The 15,429-nt window shown below is 44.6% G+C and overlaps 1 protein-coding gene across 8 annotated transcripts in view; it reads left to right on the top strand.

The window, feature by feature from the left end:
• The window catches only part of FGGY (FGGY carbohydrate kinase domain containing), a 418,690-nt gene that overhangs the window by 35,837 nt on the left and 367,424 nt on the right, over positions 1-15,429 (top strand). For 7 of the 8 annotated variants that reach the window (XM_029948058.1, XM_029948056.1, XM_029948055.1 and 4 more), the window contains exons 3-4: positions 587-698; positions 7,703-7,854. In XM_029948058.1, the coding sequence (XP_029803918.1) occupies positions 587-698; positions 7,703-7,854 (264 nt within the window). Of the gene's footprint in view, positions 1-586; positions 699-7,702; positions 7,855-15,429 lie in introns of those variants that run through there. The other variant, XM_029948059.1, reaches the window with a different exon arrangement.

The raw sequence follows: 15,429 nt of genomic DNA, 5'->3' as shown, positions 1-15,429 counted from the left end.
TAAGCAGCGGAGGGGCAGAGAGAGGGAGACACCGAATCTGAAGCAGGCTCCAGGCTCCGAGCTGTCAGCAGAGAGCCTGACGCAGGACTCAAACCCACGAATTGTGGGATCATGACCTGAGCTGAAGTCAGAAGCTTAACCTACTGAGCCACACAGGCACCCTGCATGTTTTTAATTTTAATAAATACTGTGAAGTTATTCTCCAAAATTTACACTAAATTATTATAGTGTTAGTTAGAATAATGTAACAGATTATTGCCATTACTGGATACTGTTAATCCTATACATATTTGCCAATGTGAAAAGCAAAGATTGGTGTGTTTTTATTTGCATTAATTTATTTCTTTAAATGGAGTGGGGAATCTTTTTTATGTGCCCTTTGACTAGTTCTTTTTATTTTACGAAGTGACCTGCCATGTCCTTTGCTTGATTTCCAGTTAGATTGACTGTCTTTGTCTTACTAACTTACAGGACCTTTGTTATTTTAATTATATCGCACTTTTATTTATTTTGTTGTAAATATTTTTTCAGTCTTTTAAAAGCCGGCCCTGTAATTTATGTTTCTGTTTATTTGTTTTCAAAACAGAAAGTTGTACAAGGGATCGATGTGAACCGAATCCGTGGGCTTGGGTTTGATGCTACATGTTCTCTGGTGGTCCTGGACCAGCAGTTCTGCCCTTTACCAGTCAACCATGAAGGTAGGTGCGTCCCCCTCTCTTTCCCTGGTATTGGGAAAGACTGGCTGGGCCCCAGGTGGGACATGAGGTCAGGTGTCTCTTATTGCCAAGGGTGAGGTTCAGAGGAGGCGCACGGAGGCCAGAATCCTGTCCTGGAGGTCACGTGCTTGGAGAACAGTTGGTAGGAGTGGTGACACAGGGGTTGGGTTAGGGAGAGACTTGGTTCATGAATGCATAAGAGCCACAGTAGAAAGCTCACTGCAGGAAGGACATGGGACCATGAGCTCTGAGTGAGCAGCCTAGAAACAGGCGAATGGTCTGTGTGTTTTCTGGGAATGGAGTGTCCATGCCTGCAGTTGCTTTGTGTCTGAAGCTACTGTGGGGCCTTCATTTGAGTAGGTGAGCCAAGTGCATTTAAGGGAAATAAGAGAAAGGGCAGACAGGACCACGCATCACACAGATGAAACAGATTTGCCTCTCTTTTTCTCTTAGACCAAAAGACAGTCCCACTTAATGATACTGCCTTAATAGAGACTTGTGAGTACAGTAGTGAGCTGTTTCAAATGTATGTGCCACTTGGGTCTGCCATCAGAAATTTTTCATGGGTCAAGATCCGTCCTTCTTGGGAAAGTTTAGCCAGCAGTGCTAGCACTCAGGTTGCAAACCTGGAAGTCTGTAGTAAGTCAGGCAGGTAAGGAAAATAAGTAAAGTGGGCCAGGTTTGAGAACAACGAATAGCACATATGTGGAGATGAATTGTGACTGACACTTCATCTTTAATGAGCAGAAGGCATCTGGGAGTGGTGGAGGCCATGGAGAACTGGAAATGGCATGTTCCATCGAAGGAGTATGGTTCTAGCATCATCAGTTGGTTGTTGCCAAGGTAGCCATCACAAATGTGTTTTGGCAAGATTGTGTCAGGGCACCTGGGTGGCTCAGTCAGTTGGGCATCTGACTCCCTGACTTTGGCTCAGGTCATGATCTCACAGTCTGAGAGTTCAAGCCCCACATCAGGTTCTGTGCTGACAACTTGGAGCCCAGAGCCTGCTTTGGATTCCGTGTATCCCTCTTTCTCTAACCCTCTCCCATTCACACACTGTCTCTCTTTCTCAAAATTAAATAATAAACATTAAGAAATTAAAAAAAAAAGATTGTCTAAGAACCTTTAGCAGTGGACACTGCTGTAGCAATGCCTTTCTTAACAGATGGCTGTGGACACTGGGCACACTGGGACACTCTGGAATTGGAGTCAGGAAGGCCCCAGATCATAGCTCACCTGATACTAAGCCAGTGAGTCACTGGACCTCTGCATTTTCTCCAAGAATTGGAACAATGAACCATAGCCTTGCTCTGAGGATTGACAGCCTGACACCTTCAGTGCTCAGAAACATTTGTTCCATCCGATTGTAAATTCCTAAAAAGAGAATGTGCCCCACTCACTTGTATGGACCTGGTGCAGAGAACAGTGATTTTTATAGACCCTATGTGCTGTAAAAAGGTTGGAAGTGGACGAATTGTTAGAGCACAGTTGTAATGATGTTCATCTTTACACACACACACACACACACACACACATACTTTCCTCCTTTTTGCCACCTTTATTAACATCTCCCACATACCAAGCCCTGTCTTATTAAGTGTTGGGGGATCAAAGACGAATATGAACGTTCCTCAATTTCAGTGGCTTATCACCAGCTCTCCTGGCATCGTTCTGGCCCAGGACTGTGGGACAGCCCCAATCCGGGCCACGTGAGAAAGCACAGACCAAAGGAATGGGGTTGGATGAGCAGACCGCAGTTCAGCAGCAGCAAGAACTCAAGCTATGAGATATGGGCAGCTCCACATGGAGCTGGCTTTCTTGATTGGCTTAAGGAGCGATGAAGCGATAGTCTCAGGGGTGCTGTTGGGTGGGACTTTGGATTTAACCCTAGGTTCCAAGGATGCTTCACATAAACTCTGACCTGCGAACATACGTAGTTTTTAATTCAGGCTGTATGTTAGAATCAACCTGGATCTTTTAAAATTCCCAATTCATGAGCCTTACCCTCAAGATGTGTATTCACTGGGCTTGTGGTAAGGCTAGGATATCAGCATATTAATTAATTAATTAATTAAATTTTTTTTAACATTCATTTTTGAGAGACAGAGACCAAACATGAGGAGGGGAGGGCAGAGAGAGGGAGACAAGGAATCCGGTGCAGGCTCTGGGCTCTGTGCTGTCAGCACGGAGCCTGATGCAGGGCTGAACCTACAAACTGCAAGATCATGACCTATGCTGAAGTCAGATGCTTAACCGACTGAGCTACCCAGGCGCCCTGAGCATTAGCATTTTTAAAGTTTCCTCCATGTTCTGGTATGTGGAGAATCACTGGGTGCAGCTGAGTGGACAGCTGAAATACTAGGAATAAGAGCACTTGAAGTGGAAGGAGAGTTTCTTATTAAACCTGCTTACGTCCGTACCCTCTCCGGGTGCCATCTTTTTTCTTACTGTAGGTGGAATTGCCTCCTGTTAACAGACCTTCTATTAAAAGGGTAGCGAGGTTGCAACCCTAATTATAAGTGTTGAAATAATTTTGTTTCACCAAAAAGGTTAAAACATACCTGTTCATCAAATGCATCCAGCTGCAGGTACCCCTTACCAGTTTCTTACCTTTCAACAGGTTCTATTAAGCTTAGATTTTATCTGAAATAGATTATCCTGTCGTAGAAAATGACATTTGAATTTTAAAGGTGATCCAAAGGTTGTTTTAAAGGCTTCTTCTGCCTGCGTGGCACTGACTGAGCCTTGACTGGTTGTGGGGAGTGACTGTGGGGAGCAGGCAGTGGGGGCAGGAAGTGAACCATCACCTTCAAAGCCAAACCCGCAAGACTGGCAGAAATCTAAAGATGGTAATAAACAAACAAACAAACAAACCCAAGTAAATTAAGTACAATAGTTTAAGAACAGTACTCATTAGGACATGGTAAAATATTCTCATTTTAGCCTTTTCTCGTTTGGTCTTCTTTTCCCTTTTTTTTTTTTTTAATGTTTATGTATTTTTGAGAGAGAGAGAGAGAGAGAGAGAGAGACAGAGTATGAGCAGGGGAGGGGCAGAGAGAGAGAGGGAGACAGAGAATCTAAGGCAGGCTCCAGGCTCTGAGCTGTCAGCACAGAGCCCGACGTGGGGCTAGAACTCACAAACTGAGAGACCGTGACCTGAGCTTAAGTGGAATGCTTAACTGACTGAGCCACTCAGGCACCCCTGATTTTCTGTCCTTTGAAGATCAGACAGCCCCCCAGTTGGACTGTGGTACTGCTGCTTTGTGCTCCCTGCTCTGCAACTCCTCCTGACTCAGAGCACAACTCTAGTTGGGTCATCCCAGCCACAGAAGCTCTTGGGAGCAAGAAATGAGGGTGGAAATTCTGGGTCGGGGAGGGTGTTGCCATTTATGCTGCTTTGCAATAGAAACCTAAAATTTAAATGTTTTTGCTAATTCATAGTAATTTACCATGAATATGCTTGGCACACCTCCTGTGAGGTGTTCAGAATATTGAGTGGATGAACCCATGGACGAATGATCTGCCTGTGGGTGAACTGAGTCACCCACGTTCTGCCCTAGCAGTTGCTCCAAGTTCTCTGCAAACAGGACACTTGGTTAGGTGTGTGCTTTGTTTCACGTGCTGACTCTGCTGTGTAGGGCTCCTCGTTCCCCTCTCCTCACCTGGCTAACTGGGGGCAGCCGTTTTCAGAACGACGTGAGAGCTTTCCTGCCTTTCGGCAGCTCCCTGTGCAGCCTTGAGCTCTGCACGGCCCTCTCTGGGCTGCCCGCCCCACTTGTGTTCTGGCTGTCAGTGCCCTGGATACACTGCTGGGTTTTTTTTTCCATTCAACCACATGCTCCAGACAGGCAGGACTGTGGCGTGTTCTGGGTATCCCTGCACCAGTGCTGTGGTAGATGCTCAGTGAAAGGTTCAGTGAGCTGTTGGTAGAATTATTTATTTGTGATTTTTAAAAATATGCATTTTGAGAGAGAGAGCGAGCAAGCAAGCAGGGTAGGGACAGAGGAGAGAGGGAGAGAGAATCCCAAGCAGGTGCCACACTGTCAGCATGGAGCCTGATGCGGGCTCGATCCCATGAACCTGAGCTGAAATAGGTTAACTTAACTGAGCCACTCAGTTGCCCCCATTGTGATTTTCTATAAGAGCTGAAAAGATGGACTTCCTCTTTGTTGTCCACAGTGCAACTTACTAATTAATAATCATCGTATGTATCCTAATTGATTCTAACAATTTCAGGGTGGTGTTCTGTGTTTTAAGAGCCTCTTCCTATAGAGGCAGCTGTTGCTGATGGGTCTGTCATTCCAGTGGAAAGTTTAGCAGCAGATGCGTGTATATAGTATTTTTTTTTAAGTTTATTTTTGAGAGAAACTGTATGAGTGAGGAAGGGGCAGAGAGAGAGGGAGACACAGAATCCAAAGCAGGCTGCAGGCTCTGAGCTGTCAGCACAGAGCCCGACACGGGGCTTCAACCCATGAAACCATGCGATGATGCATGACCTGACCCAAAACCAAGAAGAGTCGGGGGCACCTGGGTGGCTCAGTGCATTAAGCGTCCGAATTTGGCTCAGGTCACGATCTCATGGTTCGTGGGTTCAGCACAGAGCCAAGAGCCTATCTTCAGATTCTGTGTCTCCTTCCCTCTCTGACCCTCCCCTGCTTACCCTCTCTCTCAAAAATAAAAAACATAAAAAAAAAAAAACAGTAAAACCAAGAGTCAGATCCTTAAACAGCTGAGCCACCCAGATGTTCCCTGGACATCAATAGTTTTAAAGCTGTCCCAGGTGGTTCTAACGTGCCACGAGGGTTGAGAACTGAAGCTTTAAGTAGTGATGTCATATAGTATAATCACTCACCTGTTTAAAAACAAATCTTAGATGTGTCTCTGGAAGGTCTCATGTACTTTCTCTTAATTTCAAAGTATTACTGTCATTTGAGGAACTTTTGTGAGACCTGAACCTTCTTCAGGCAGGCAAAGCAGAGACGGAACCCCGGCCTCATCATGGTGATGATGACCTGATTTAGATCTTTCCTTAGGTTGGTGTTTTTTTCTTTCAGTTTTGAAGGTTTTTCTTCAGAGATACGGCAAAGGAAAATAAAATTCACATCCTTCTGTGTACCCACCTCTGAGGATAAACAGATGAAAATTTGCCATATCGGCCATAGACATTTTTTGAGAGGGAGAGAGAGAGATAGAGATTTTTTTTATTTTGAGAGAGAGAGAGAGAGAGGGAGAAGGTGGGGGGAGGGGCAGAGAGAAAGGGAGACCCAGAATCTGAAGCAGGCTTCAGGCTCCAAGCAGTCAGTACACAGCCTGACATGGGGCTTGAACCCATGAACCTTGGCCTCATGACCTGAGCTGAAGTCGTACACTCAGCAACAGAGCCACCCAGGCGCCCCTGCCACAGCCCTTTTGTTTTAAAGGAAGTCTGCACATGCCTTCCCCTCTGCAGGGCAGGTGACCATGCTGCTGTTGGTGTCCCCAACACATTGTTTCTCTGTTTTCTCCGCATACATGTGTGCCCCCAGCAACAAGCAGTATATGTGGGGCGTAAAGATTCCCCAGCTGGTATCGTTATTCGTGTTGAGATATGTAGCTTGAGTTTGAACTTGATTTAAGAATTTATTTATCCATTCCCTGCCCAGATCGGCTTCAAAGCATGCTATATGCTTTTCCAAGCTGTGAGATAGCAGGCAGGTGTTAAATCTCAGTCAGCATGTCTTGGAAAATGACCTGGATCAGAGAGTTGTTTTGAGGATTAAATGAGACCATGTGTATAAAATGTTTAGCACCCAGCTTTGGGGGGACACGAACATACAGAGTGTTATAAATGTTTACCGTTAGCAAAGATATTATTAGCAAAGATACTGCTGCAGTTCTACCATTAAAGAATGTGTGAAATGTCTGCTTCCATTACTGTTGGGTCCCCTTTTATCTTTCTCTTTTATTATCTCCCTGTTTATTCATTGCTGATCTCTGCATCTTACCATCTGAGGAAGCAGAAGGCTGTAAAAAGACTATTGGCTTGCCCATGAGTACCTGATGAATTAATAGAGGCCATGGAAGGGGGAACAGGGCAGTTCCTTCTCGTCTGCGCTGCACGGTGGGAGAGGTCAGATGTGAGGGGCATGCCTGTGCTGCTTTTCTCGCCGGTTTTAAATAGTTGCTTAGTTCTTTTTCCTCTTGAGAGCCTACTATGTGATAGGTACTTGCCTTCATGTGTGTTATTTTGTTCATTGAGTGACAATCTCAGTTAGTTCTTATATGCTATTAACTGTGGTCATCCTTGTTTTCTAGATAATGATACTTAGGCTAAGAAAACTTTATCGACTTTTTCATTGTATCTGCCCCTGTAACTGAGATAGTGAGCACTCCCCATTAGGTCTGCCTAGTCCCCAACGTGAAAAAAATTCCAGTGTTTCCCACCCTGCCAAAACAACTGAGGGGAAATAAACACCTAAGTTAATTAATTTTAATTAAAGTGACTAGGAGAAGTGGGAATATAAGCAGAAAAAAAGCCATTGTGTGGATTGTATGGATGTGGTCTGTGTGTCATACTGGATACACTATATTCTGTTGAAGCGTTTGTCTATATTTAATGGAGACAGATGCTAAAAAGCCAAAGTATTGTTTTAGGCTTACTTCATAGCTCTTTTCCTGAATTATACCCAGGCAAGTTTTTCTGGAACAGAAGGGATAGGAGTAAGAAAGGAGGGGAAGAAGCTGGGAGAGAATCAGTGCAAATCTAATCACTTTGTGGATCTTGACGGATAGTGTAGTCATTTAACTCTGGGGGGCTACACTGTAAAGGATACCTCACCAAAAGGGACATCCAAGATGTGGGTGGAGTGTACTAATTCGTGTTACTGCTGTTGATGTGGGAAATTGTAGTAGTTGTGCACATTTGTGCCCTTGGGATTCTGGAAGTGTCTCCTTGAATGACAAGGCTAAGCATGTGCCTGTGCCCTCCTCTCCCTTGTTTCTGCTAGGGGAGTCCCACCGAAACATCATCATGTGGCTGGACCACCGGGCCGTCAGTCAGGTCCACAGGATCAATGAAACCAAGCACGGTGTCCTGCAGTGTGTTGGGGGCGTGATGTCCGTGGAAATGCAGGCCCCAAAGCTTCTGTGGCTGAAAGAGGTGAGCGCATAGGGTCAAGCAAGGCTCCTAATTAGAGCTGAGGATTCCATTTATTGTGGTCTGTCTGTACCAGGAACCATGCTGAAGCCTGTTACATTTGATTTGTCCCAGTAGCTCTCTGAGGAAAGTTAATCCCAATTTATTGATTAGATTGCACTGAAATCAGTCCTGTTCATAGATGCTAACCTTACGTAGGCAACTGTGATAAGTATTTGGCACAGCTTATCTCTTTGAATCCTAGCAGCAACCTTGTGAAGGTAGAGGTTGTCTCTTTTTTGGATGGGGGAGGGGATGAGGGTTGTCTGTAAACAAGAAAACTAAAGCTAATAGATATGACCCAGCTCCCTCAAAGTGACATAAGTGTGTAGCAGAGCCAGAGATGGAACCTGACCCCAAAATCAGTTCTCGTAATATCTGGTATTCTCCCTGAGTTCGGAGAGGCTGCTGCTTCCCATTCCAGATAGAAAGGGGCAGAGCTGGGATTGAAGTCCAGACCTTCTGATCAGAATCTTCTTTCCCTGTGCCCTTTTATCTGAGGATCAGTCTGGCCTTGGTGGCACGTTAGGGTGTTCCTTTCTCACATCACCTGAACTTGAGTTTCCATGTCCTTGAGTGGTACGGTGATCTCTGGATAGAGCACTTGCAGGTGGTTCTTGTTTCCAGATGCGCAGATCATTTATGAAGTGTGGAGCATGGTGATGTCAGCTTAATGGTTCCCGGTAGAGACGGATGTGCGAGAAAGTTCAAGTCCTCTGGGAACCTTGGACTTGAAAATCCCTAGGTGGTCTGGTGAGGAGAGAGTCCATCTAATGAGTAAGACCTGGTGTGACTCATATACCACCTCTGGGGTTTCAGGTGGGCCGAAGCCCTGATGACTCAGAATGTAAATGGGGTTTGAGGGGAGTGTGAGGGTGCTGAGAAGGTGTCCTTGCCCTGCTGCCGTGGGCAGGAGAGAGAGGCAAAGAGTGGATCGTTAATCAAAGTGAGTTTGGGTTGTTACCTGTTTAGTATATGGAGCTGTTTTATAAGCTTTAATTTGCAAAAATGGCTTCTGTATTTACTACGAGTTTGAAAACACAGAGCGTTGTAGAAGCCAGGGGTTTACGACTCCACTGACCATTACCTTGTGTGACTTTGAGCAAGTCAGTTCTCATCCCAGGCCTCAAATTTCTTTTTTTAAGTTTATTTTTGAGAGAGAGTGAGCTGGGGAGGGACAGAGAGAGTGGGGACACAGGATTGGAAGCAGGCTCCACACTGACAGCGAGAGAGCCCGACCTAGGGCTCAAACTCACCAACCGTAAGGTCATGACCTGAGCCAAAGTCGGATGCTCAATTGACTGAGCCACCCAGGTGCCCCAGGCCTCACTTTTTCTGTTCCAGTAAGTGAGAGGGTTGGTCTGGACCAGTTTGAAAACCTGATGTAAATTTTTCCTGAAATACAAATTGGAAGATAGAACTACTTTGCGCTGCCCCACCCTCTGCTTTGTGTTCTGGAGACCTTGATTGATTCATTCTTAACAAGCTCTGCTTGATGGACAGCATGGGAAACTGAGGCTGACAGAGAGAGCTATGCGATTTTCCTAAACAGGTGGTAGAGCCAGAATGTAAACCCGAGTCCAGATCTCAGCTCGCCCCATCCTGTCGTGCGGCACCGAAACCCTCCATAAAGCATTGCTGGCCCACAGGCTTATAAAACCACTTCTAGTTCTAGAAGCTCTGCCCTTGTATCCCGAAGAACACCATTTATGGAGAATCAGGAGACAGTGTGTTCTTTTGAACGGGGCACAGAGAGGTTAGATTGCTTTCACGGAGTCAGAGTCAGAACGTAAGACTCTGTGCTAAGCTCACTGGGCTGTCGTATGTTTAGTCTTTATTCACTCTTTAATTTGCCACATATTAACCAAGGTTCTGCTGTGAACCAGCAATGTCACAGGCACTGAGGACATAAGCACAAAGAGAATGGGGGCTGACCCTTGAGGGGCACAGAGTCCACCAGGGCAGTGGTGGGGAAGCCAAGGAAGGGGCAAGAAATCAGAGCTCTGAGAAGCTGGGCTCAGCACCTGGGTAAAGGAATATACAAAGTGCTTTCAGGGAAAACAATTTGCTTCCGGGAGGAGTTCTTGAAGATGAGTCTGAAGATATGAGTGGACGTTTAGCCTATTGGAGAAGACAGGAAGGACATCTAGAGAAAGATTGTAGTTTGTTTTTGGTAAGGCATGTAGGTCCCAGGACAAGAGCCTGGGATGCTTCCCTGAGTGTAGTAGGAAATGAGAACAGGTAGGTAGCCTGGGCTCGGTGTGTTTCGAGCTTATTTGGTGGTCTATGGGTCTTAGCAAAGGGGAGGGAATATGTCTGAGATCTCTTTGGGAGGGATGAAGAGACTGGATGAGGGGTGAAGGCGTGAGTGTGTGTGTGTGTGTGTGTGTGTGTGTGTGTGTGTGTGTGTGTGTGTAAGGACTAGTCTTCATACTTTCCTGATTATAGTGCTTTCTTGGCTTTGCTTTGCTTTTAGGATAAGTCCCCAGATTTGTAACATGGCCCAGAAGATGGTATGTGATGTCATTTTCACCTCGCGCTCTCTGCTTAGATATATCTCTCCCTCACCTTGCTCACTCTGTCCCCAGGGATGCAGTCAGGGCGTCTCCGACACACTCTGCTCCTTGCCACCTCGGAATCTTCACTAGAGGTTGGCAGACTCGGGCCATGGGCCCAATGTGGCCTGCTGCCTATTTTGGGTGTTTTGGGAGCAAAGAATGGGTTTGACTTCAAATGGTTGAAAAAGAATTGAGAGAGGAATAATACTTTGTGACTTGTGAAGATTATGTAAAATTCAAATGTTCATGGCCCTAAAGTTTTATTGAAACACAGCCACCCTCATTTATGTATCGTCTGTGGCCGCTCTTGCATCAGTGACAGAGCTGAGTGTTTGAGACAGAGGCTGTGTGCCTGCAAGCCGGAAAATACTTACTGTGTGGACCATTAGAGAAACGTTTGCTGACCCCTGATCTAGATGATGTTGTGATGCTGTGCTTTCTGCCCCTGAATATTCTTTCCTCTGCTCAACACTGATCCTAACTCATCATTTAGGTCTTAGCTTTATTGTCATGTCTTCAAAAAAGCCTTCCCTGACCCTCAAATAAATCAGAGGTCTTCTGTCACAGTACTCTTACTTCACTGTATCTTTCATAAATTGTCATGATGTGTCATTTTGTATGATGATTTGCATGTTGCTTGGTTAGGTCTTCCAACCATGTAATCCGTTGGGGGTATGGAGAGCCTGTATGTTTTGTTCCTGGCTGTTTCTCTACCCTTAGTTAAGTGTCAGGCATATAGTAGGTAGTTAGTAAATGGTTTTTGAATAATTTGAGTGGCTCCGCAAGGGGGAGGTTGGATTTCTCCAGGTGAAAAGGCATGAGGTGTCAAGTAGGCACTGTGGGGTGGAAAGGAGATGGGTTCTACAATTTTTAGGAGCTCATTTCAGCAGGACATGGGCCTGATTGGCTATGAGAGGAGAGCTCGATGGCAGAGTCAGAGTTGACCGCTCACCTCAGTACCACTGTCATTCTTGGGCTCCGTGTCCTTAGCCTGGAATCAGATGTCAAAGAGAGTTGGACAGAATCCGGAGTTCAGACTTCCCAGAAGACACAAGTGATATACTAGGACCACCACAGCTCTTGGGCAAAGTTACTCTGGTTTTGGTTCTGCAATGTGGAATTTTAATCATGTCCTTTACATTTAAGGTTTGTGTGTTTCAGGTTGACGCATGTCTCCTTAATAAGAATTGTCAGATAAAAGGAAAAATGCCATTTGAATTTTTCATAACCCCCAGCAGTCTGGCTTTTCCATTTGGTCTCAATGATTCTGACTCTCATCTTAATGAAGGCCAAATGTAAATTAAGTTCTGTCAGGCCGGAACAGTTGGAGTCTCCTATCTTTATAAACATGAAACATTGTAGGGTAACAAGGTGCAGACTGAGGAAGGTCAAGAGAGTTAACAGCTGCTGCAGATTCTGACAGCTCAGTGTTAATGGAGGATAATTAACTGGCTTGTAGGGGCTGCGTGGAGATATGCCAATCCAACTTTTAACTCATTTCCTCTTTTTGCCATTGTCAGCAGAGCAGAAAGCTAATCATTTTATAGTTTGAGATTTTCATCATTCATTCCAACTGGAACCAACTGGCTGGAACGTCAGAGGGTTTTATTGATGGGTTTAGAAAATATATCTACCTGTCCCATCTCCTCAGCCCCTGCCTCTCTGCTTCTGTTCCCATGATAATGTACTGGGAAAATGAAGGGATGATTCTGTGCTTCAAATGTGCCTTTTCCTGTATATGTAGATTCTTTGGAGGAAGCTGAGGGTTGGCATGCCCAGAGAGGTGGTTTGGAATCTTCGTGCTAGCTGTGGAAGGTATCGGTGGAGTTCTGTACAGGAGGAACTATTGAAAACTCTTTTGGAGGTCAGGAAAGCCTGGTTCTAGTCCCTTCTGGGCCATAAACAGCTTGCCTTAGCTCATTTTTAGTGCCTTGTCTGGCCTTATTCTTCATTCTTCTTGATATAATAACATCTATTGTCTTGTCTTAGATTTCTTCTCATCTTGAAACTTTGTGAAAGCTAAAGAATGTTCAAGTTCCTTTCTTTGAAATACACCATTTCTTTTTTTAATGGCAATTATGGTAGGAACTACAGTCTTTTTCTCTTAGTTACTCTGGCTTGAATTTGCATGTATAGGTCTCTTGTTCACCTCTGTTCATCAAGCCTTAGCAATGGAGCTAATACAAGATAGTGAGGAAATTTTGCAGATAAAACACAGTTCTGTAAGCACGGTACAGGCTTTGAAGTCTGGCATACATGCATTTAAGTCTTCTTCTGCCCTTTACCAGTTTGGGGACCTTAGAAAGGTAAACCAACTTCTCTAAGTCTCAGTGTTTAGCTTAAAATGAAGATAATAATTTCAGCCTGATGGAACTATTATAATTTAGTAACATACTTGTAAAGCACTTTCAGCAAGCAAATATTCAAATACTAGTTTAATCTCCATTTCCATTGTGTTTAAAAATGTTTGTGTCACCTGATGGGCTTGTCAGGAATTATCCTATCACCAACTGAGAGAATTTTAGACACAAGAATATCTTATTTCATGTAGCTGGCTGTAATGAGTGGTATTTTTCCTGCTTGACTAATAGCTAAGGAAAGCATCTAAAAACCACCACGAGTTTGTCAGAGACCATCCTAGGAAATATCCAGTACCATCATACAAAACATATTTTCAGAGGCATTCATTTGTGTGAATCATCCACATCCTATGTGTAATACCCATACCAGAAGGCAGCCAGCTTCAAACTTGAGGCAGATGTACCTAGTACCATTTACTATTTCCCCTAAAATTCACCATTACCTCCAGCGTCAGCATGAGTATATTTCACAAAGATGACTTTATTTAATCTTCACACCCCTCTTGTAGGGTAGATAGGATCTCTTTTTCTGGATGAGGGAACTGGAGAAACGTTAAATGGCTTACTCAGAGTCTCATACCATGTGAGCAAACCTACCTCGGGAGCCACACCATAGCTCCGCACCCCCTTCCCCATCCTGTGGCACCTTTGTCCTTCACTGTGGGAATCCAGGAGTCTTGGCCTCTAGGGGATTGCAGTGTGATTGGGGAAGAAAGGTACAAGGCCACCTAAGCAACAGGGACAGAATACAGCAACAGGTAAACAGCTAAAGTGTACGTGGTGCTCATTGTACTTTTAACATTTTTGCAAGCATTTTATCCATGTTAAACTCCTCTAATCCTCACCCCCACCGTACGAAGTAAGTATCCTCTTTTACAGATGATAAAATGGGCTCAGAGATGTTATGCAACTTGCCCGAGGTCACTCAGCCAATAAATGGGTGGGATCGGAACCTGACATTTCAGATCCAGAATATAGGCTGATCACCATTTCTCCCTACTGCCTGCCTCTTCCAATGTTGGCCTTGCAGGGTTTGGGTAAATTAGCTCAGGGAAGAAATTTGTAAGTGATAACTTCAGGAAGGTCTGAGGCCAGGAACAATGGCCGGTGAGTTCATTTTTTTCTCTCCCTTTAACAAATACTATTTATTGTCTCCGATGTGATATGGGACACTGTGCTGGGCACTGGGGATTCCAAAGTGAGCAGGACAGGTGAAAGCCCTGAGTAGGCCTCCGAGAACCTAGGTTCTAGTACAGAGAGGCAGAAAATAGACACAGAGACAAGTATATATCCACGAGGTGGTTATATTTTCTGGAAAACGCTGTGTAGGAAAAACTCAGATTAAACAGACTTGGCAAGGCTGGTGTGTTCTCTGTTGGGAGGTGTTGTTTGACCCGAATGATGAGGTTTTCAGGAAGGAGGGCAGCAGATTCATGAGGGGAGGAAAGTACTGTGAGATCAGCAGGGGCAGTCAGCGGGGCTGTGAGGGTGTGAGCGAGGCCGAGACTAGTGGATGGCAGGCCGAATAGGCCTTGAGGCCATGGGCAGGAATTTGGATTTTATTCTAGTAGCAGAAGGAAGTGGTTGATGGATTTTAAACATAGGTGTGACATCTGTTTTAGGACTTAAAAAATCAATCCGGCATAGTACCAGTAATAAATATTTGTCTAACAATAGCACACTTGACATTATAGTGTTAAAAGGAAAAAAAATAAAAGACTGAAAGTATGGTCTTATGAATGTATTTGTCTTAATAAATTATCAGTATAATGAAAAAACTGGCCATGTATGCAAACACCACTAATAATGGGTCACTATCTATGGTTGGAATAGTTTGCTACTGTGACAGCGCAGTGCACATGCTTTTATTACTTATTAGTATTTTCACTAAAAAAAATAATCTTCTAGTCCTAGCTCAGAGCCTGGAGCCTGCTTCGGATTTTAAGTCTCCCTCCCTCTCTGCCCCTCCCCCACACTCACTCACTCTCTTTCTCTCTCAAAAATAAATAAAACAAAAACCAAAGAACAGGGGCGCCTGGATGGCTCAGCCGGTTAAGCGTCCAGCTTTGGCTCAGGTCATGATCTCACGGTTCGTGGGTTCGAGGCCTGCATTGGGCTCTGTGCGGACAGCTAGCTCAGAGCCTGGAGCCTGCTTCAGATTCTGTGTCTCCCTCTCTCTTTGACCCTCCCCTGCTCGTGCTGTCTCTCTCTGTCTCTCAAGAATAAATTAAAAAAAAAAAATTAAATAAAAAACACTTTTAAAAAATTTAAAAAATAAAGAAAATATGGGCACCTGGGTGGCTGGCTCAGTGGGTTAAGCATCCAACTCTTGATTTTGGCTCAGGTCATGATCTCATGGTTTGTGGGTTCAAGCCCCGTGATGGGCTCTGTGCTAACAGTACAGTGCAGAGCCTGACTGGGATTCTCTTTCTCCTCTCTCTCTACCCTTCCCCATACTCTCTCTTTCTTTCTCTCTCAGAATCAATCAATAAAATAAAATATCTGTAATGAAAAATACACTGGATGGGATTAACAGATTAGACCCTACAAAAGAAAAGATCAGTAAACCTGAACACAAAGCAATAGAAATCACCCAAAATTACACAGAAAGAAAAGAAAAC

This window comes from Suricata suricatta, chromosome 8, assembly GCF_006229205.1.
Source record: "Suricata suricatta isolate VVHF042 chromosome 8, meerkat_22Aug2017_6uvM2_HiC, whole genome shotgun sequence".
NCBI classification, from domain to species: Eukaryota; Metazoa; Chordata; class Mammalia; order Carnivora; family Herpestidae; genus Suricata; species Suricata suricatta.
Note: the sequence above shows the minus strand (reverse complement) of the source record. Positions and strands in the feature narration are given on the sequence as shown.